The following is a 6,000-nucleotide window of genomic DNA, read 5'->3' as shown; positions in this document are numbered from 1 at the left end:
GATCCATTTAAGCCATTAACAAAATTAAAGTATTGCATGAACAAAACATTTATTAAGTGTGTTTTAAAAGAGAGTTATTGACAAAAAAAATCAAGGAAAGGAAAGATTTAGGTGTACACATCTAATTGACACTATCAGTGCAGTGTGTACCTGTCGGTGTAGGAGGATAAGCCCCAGTGTGGATCGGTGTTGGGGGATAGGGCCCTGCAGAGTAAGCCCCCTGTCCATAGTAAGGAGCCTGAGTGCTGGGCAGGCCGGCGGTGGAGGCCGGCCGTTTGCTCTGGAACATGAGTCGGTAGGACTGACTGATGTCACTGTTTCTGGGGATGGTGGAGGACTTGTCAAAGTCAGAGTGCTGCTGCTCAGGCTCCTGATCTCCGGCCATTGAGAAATAATCATAGTCTGATACTAGAAAGAACAAATAGAAAGGTTAACAATGAGCTAGTACAACAACATGTATGTTATGATACTAGAGGATATAAGAGAGTTTAGCAGTTTACTTGACCATCTGACTCTAGATTCAATAGTAATACCTTGTGAAGGTATTGTGTCTTCAGAGCAGCAGGGTGTGTTGGTCTGTGTGCTGTAGCCGCTGGAACACTGGATGGAGTCTCTACTGGACCTCTGGGTGTCCAGCTCCAGACCTCTGGTTAAGGCCAGAGCCAGTTCCTCATGGGCCTCAATATCACCAGCCTGGAACAATCACCCAATGAAAAAAACATTTAGTACGGTCTGAAAGTCTCACTGTTTGGATACAGCCAGGCACAATTGATTAAAGTCATTAAAATCATTAGGTACAACTCATGAAAGCCATTAAATGGGAACATTAGTGGTGGGAGGCTCATTCATGTGATCTAAATGCCATGACTGCAAAAACATCGGCCTGCCTGTTGATTGTGAGGTCGCCTGAACCTTGAAAGCAACATGGATAGCATTACATGTGGACTGACCTATGTTCTTTTTGTGGCAATTTGCCACCTGCTGCAACAAAGTACTAATGTTTTCAAGCACAAAGAAAAGACAAAATGTCTGAAACCATATGGAGCTCCTTTGCATCCAACAACATAAACCAGCAAAAATATAAATCAGATGAAATAAACATTAAAGAAGATGGTAGAGTAGTACTAAGTACAGCAAACTGAAGATGAACTTAACAAGATGCTATTGCCAAAGTCTTTATTTAGTTCTAACGAAAAGAAAGGTAATAATACAGACAAGTAAAAAGGTGAATGAAGAAGCACAACATAGTGAATATGTGCTATAAATAACCCAAAACTTTAATGTCTGGCTGAAAGAGGGATCGTCTAAATGAAGGCTGTGTTTGTATAAGACGGAGACTGAAACGGACCTTGAGAGGTGCAGCCACAGTTCTGTTCTTCTCCTCCACTGAGGTTTGTAGTGTAGCTGGTGCTGCGGTCGAGGTCATGGCCGGGCTGCTACCGTTACTCACACTACTATTAATGTCCACTACAGCTGGGGGACCCTTGTCTTTCTTCCTCCTCAGTGTGTTGACCATGGGCTGGTCATAAGGGCCCGGCTTAGCCCAGTCCTGTAAAGAAAGACATCATGTGCTTTTGATGAGCACCTAAAAATCTTCAGCTGCATATTTAACCAAAGTTTAACAGAAGAAAACTGATGAACAACAACAACAACAACAACAACAACAACAGTAAAAACTTAACAAGGTTTGCAGGTTGAACTAAAAAGGATGGCAATAAGTTGATCATGGCGCCTGAGGTGATGAACAAACCTTCCAGCTGGGGACTCGTGATGAAGGCACCATGGGGGAGCCCAACGTGCAGTTTTGAGGGTGGTCTGGCAGCAAGGCTGAGGCGGGACGTGACCATGAGCGAGTGGGGCAGGAGGAGGTGGTGCAGGATGAGGAGGAAGGAGGGAAGAAGGGGAAGGCGGTGCCTGACCCTGAACCCAAACTCCCCCCGTTGCTATGCATGTAGGGGGAATGAGCCGGACTGTAGTGGTCAAAACCATTGGACAACTGGATGTGTGAGCGTCGGCGGGAGGAGGGATGATAACAGAAAACGAAAAAAATAGAACAAACACACAATGGGGAAAATTATTGAAATGATAAACAGTGGAAACAAAAAAAGAAACGGCCCTCATCACTGAGGAGAAGTTATTTAAAGGGAAGACAAAATAAATAAATAAGGAATCTGTATTCATCACGTCAACACAGAACAAAGGAAATGGTCACAAATGCTGAACTGCATGAAAACTGGAGGAACTGATGCACATGCCGGGGAGATCCTTTAACATTTCTGTGATAAACTAAAGCCGATGCAATGTACAGCCAAGTTGGGAGTTTAGGATGAGGAAGCTGTGATGCATTTATGTGACATTAATGTTAAAGAGGGGGAAGGTGGATGAGTGTGTTTCACCTTGTCAGTATCGTGCTGAGGTGCACTAGCAGCAGCTAGAGGAGAGGGGGAGCTGCAGTCACTGTGGAGCTGCCCAGTCTCTGATACCTCAGAGGACCTGGAACTGGGACAAGGCTGGGACAGCGAGGGCAGCAGAAAGCAGGCAGTGGGCGAGACCAGAGGGAGAGTGGGAGAAGGGAGGAGGGAGAAGGGAGGGGGGGGAGAGAGAAATTGAGACGGACAGAGGGGAAGAATTGCAAAGACAGACATGTCAGCAGGTAGACAGAGAGGAGCAGTTTGTTAGAGAGCACAGGCAACTTTTCCACTGTTCTCAGCAGTTAGTGGGGAGAACAGCCAAGTGACTATAGAGGCTGTAGAGAAAGTGCACTGGGAGTCATAACAACATTATTTGCATGGACATCAGCAGTGTAACTTTGTTAAAGGGAAGCACAGGCAAAGTTGTAATTCTTCTTTTGGCTGTTGAAAGTATCTTCACAAACTCAACCTGTGTGACGCATGATATATATATTTAGCCCAGGTTATTTTATTATCAAAGACACTTAATCCATAGGGAAATATGAATTTTGCATGCTGCGCTCCAGAAAGAGAATAGGAGTTGGAGCCAGCTACAGAACATCAACCTCCATAGAAGTGGCTATTGGAAATGTATGGAAATGAAAGATATCCACATGAATTATTAGCCCTGGCTCGGCCCTATTCACTCTTGGTTAAGTGGACGAGCCCCTGTCAGCCCCGTTTAGCCTTGAGACAAAATCAACTACTGTAACTACACCAAGAATGAAGCAACCAGAGGGCTGATTCCCATGACTCTACTGTAAATGGGTCAGCTATAAGCTTGCCAAACCACCTTCACTGCATCATAAAAACTTGGAGTCTGACTATACCAATGTGTTGTGGACAGGGGAACTCTGGTTGCTGGCGTGCTAACAAAAGCAGCTAGTGCAGCCGCTTCTCATGGTTGATCTCAAACCACAAACCCCACGCTGATAATCCTCTGGACAATAACATTGATCATTATCCTTAACCTTCTGATAGAGACACACTCAGTGCCTGGAAATAATACTATCCATACTGTAACATGTCATTTTACTGTGATACATTTAATGAAAATACAACACACAGTCCGCTCAAGCCAAACCACAGTCTGTCACAGCGGTCGATTCTCTTAAATAGCAGGATGGGGCTGACCTGTTTTGCCCTAGGGCTAGAATGGAGGCAGACTAATTTCCTGAGCATTTATGCAATAATAGCAATGTAATGACTTCACCATGATCACATACTTATGCTGCTGCCAGCTAACTGCCTCTCACGGTGGCTAGGGAGATGTGTGAGTAAAGAGTGATTGCTGGGTTGGGGGTTTTTTCTGTCTCGGACTACAATGACTTGTAAATCATAGAGCATATGTGGTTTTATAGTCTTGTCTCAACCATGTGTACATGCAGGCACAGATTATGGTTAAGTGTGGGTAGCTGAGGGTTTTTCTTACCTTTGTTTCAGCTGCCATGGGCGAGGATGATTTGGACGATGTGTATTGGTCGTGTGATGAAGAAATGAAGCCCGAGTCGTGGGAGGAAATGCTGGAGAGCCGGGCTGGGGCCTGCTGGGGTAGCGTGGAGCTACGGTACCGATGGCAGGGGTGATGGTGGTGGAAGAGGTGGTGTGAGGAAGAGGAGGAAGAAGAGGAGGAAGGAGAATGAGAGTGAGAGCCACTGGATCCCCTGGAGTCACTACTGTTAACACTGTTCAGACTACTGTGAAAGGGGAAGGAGTGAAGGATGAAGGGGGGACCAGAGGAAGGAGAAGTTTGGCAGTGACGGGCGGGGTAAAGAGAATCAAGTGAACCCAAAAGACAAGGATTGAAGAAGGAAGGTTGAAGAAGAAAGAGATAAAAAAAAAGGAATAAAAGGAAGGGAATGAAGGCAGGGGATTGGGGAGAGACAGGGTGGGAAACAATTAACACAGCACACCAAGATGCAGCAAGCAGTGACTGAGGCCAATCCAGTCAACACAACAAAACAAACCAACATAAGAGGCGTGAACTCATGATGACAATAATTACAGGCAGCAAATCATAAGATTCCATGCCTTTGAGAATATTGGCACAGAACACTAATGAAAAGCAAAACCACTGGGCCTAATTACTGTGTGAATTAAGACTTCAAAGTAACAATTTGAATATCTGAGGAAGATATAAAAATGGTATATTGCAAAATCTGTACTATGAAAATACAATATGTATTAAATCATGTACAAACTAAATGCACAAGAACAAGGCGAAACCATACCCAGTGTAGACTTATAGTACTAACAATGAGCATCAAGCCTGGAAGGCCTTTAAACATTCTCATCATGATATAAAAGATACTCTAAAGTTGTGATTGAATCACAGAAAACCCACAACTCAAAATTGACAAATGCAAAGCAAAACACAACCATGGCATAACATGTCTTTCTTTAAAATCAGAACAGTTCAGGGAAATCATTGGGAGACACAAACAAAAAGCAGGGAGGACAGACGATAGAAAACAAGGTCTGAACCGCGACGAAACAAAAAGTGTGGTTTTATTTTGGTCAATTCCTTAAAAGTTCTCTACACCTCAATCTTAGTTTAAAATAAAATCAATTATCCACAGGCTTTACTTTGACAAAGTAGGTCCACTTCAACTGGATTTCTCAGTGAAGTGAACTAATGAACAACTGTCACTAACTAAGAGATGAAGCAGAGACACAAAATAACTAAAATAATACACTTGCAAACTCCTCCAGATTGACCACTGGGTGGCAGACAGAGATTGGGCAACTCTAAAGTATTTTATCCATGTCCTTGTTCCCTACTGCATTACACCTACGTAACCTGTCACCAAGAAGATGCCTAACCATTCAAAGAGTCTACAGGACACATTTACAGTGTTACAGTAGATCCCATGTGTATACATCTCATTGACCAAATATAGTCATTGTATGCAGTTTTATCTCTTCAGGTTTTGGAAATGGCTGACCAAAATAACTAAATAAATAAAGTAATTTCCCATTCAACATCATTTTGGCACACTGCATCTCATGCGTTCATGGGTACACTAGATAAAAGTGTACTTGAAAGACAAAGCCTCTCTTTCACTTATTTGTGGCCATGAGTCTTGTGATTGGCTGTCGGAGCGTACCTGCACATGCTAGACTTCCTGGACGTAGTGGTGCTGGGGGATGAGGGCGGCGTTTGATATGACCAACCATAGTCTGAGCCCTTAAGGTCCGAGATCACCTGAGAGGGGAGGAAAATATTAGTCATACGTATAAATCATACTTTGGGTCGGCACCTAACAAAGCTTCATTTAATCCACGGAATATGACCCCTTAAAAAAAATAAAAACAAGTCATAAAGGAGTATGTACTGTAAGGTTGGAGATGAAGGTCACTTGTTTAAGCACAGACTGTTTCCCCTTTCCTATTGTTCCTCACCTGTTCACTAGCAGGGGGAAGCTTGTGCGGGTCAGAGGTCAGGGCTTTGAGGTCATCAGAGATAGCCTGGAGATGGGTGACCTCTCCCAACATAGAAATCTCCTCATCCTAAAAGAATGAATGGTATACGAGTGGTAGAATGAGCTCT

The 6,000-nt window shown here is 43.7% G+C and overlaps 1 protein-coding gene across 6 annotated transcripts in view; it reads right to left on the bottom strand.

The window, feature by feature from the left end:
• LOC115021179 (protein MTSS 1-like) overlaps positions 1 to 6,000 on the bottom strand; it is a 47,118-nt gene that overhangs the window by 2,860 nt on the left and 38,258 nt on the right. For 3 of the 6 annotated variants that reach the window (XM_029451393.1, XM_029451392.1, XM_029451394.1), the window contains 8 exons: positions 5,853 to 5,960; positions 5,558 to 5,655; positions 3,883 to 4,147; positions 2,397 to 2,510; positions 1,751 to 1,996; positions 1,349 to 1,549; positions 534 to 693; positions 151 to 408 (listed from right to left, as the gene is read on the bottom strand). In XM_029451393.1, the coding sequence (XP_029307253.1) occupies positions 151 to 408; positions 534 to 693; positions 1,349 to 1,549; positions 1,751 to 1,996; positions 2,397 to 2,510; positions 3,883 to 4,147; positions 5,558 to 5,655; positions 5,853 to 5,960 (1,450 nt within the window). The remainder of the gene's footprint in view (positions 1 to 150; positions 409 to 533; positions 694 to 1,348; positions 1,550 to 1,750; positions 1,997 to 2,396; positions 2,511 to 3,882; positions 4,148 to 5,557; positions 5,656 to 5,852; positions 5,961 to 6,000) is intronic. The other 3 variants (XM_029451396.1, XM_029451397.1, XM_029451395.1) reach the window with 3 other exon arrangements.

This window comes from Cottoperca gobio, chromosome 16, assembly GCF_900634415.1.
Source record: "Cottoperca gobio chromosome 16, fCotGob3.1, whole genome shotgun sequence".
Lineage (NCBI taxonomy): Eukaryota > Metazoa > Chordata > Actinopteri > Perciformes > Bovichtidae > Cottoperca > Cottoperca gobio.
The sequence above is the reverse complement of the archived record's forward strand: the minus strand, read 5'-3'. Positions and strand labels throughout refer to the sequence as shown.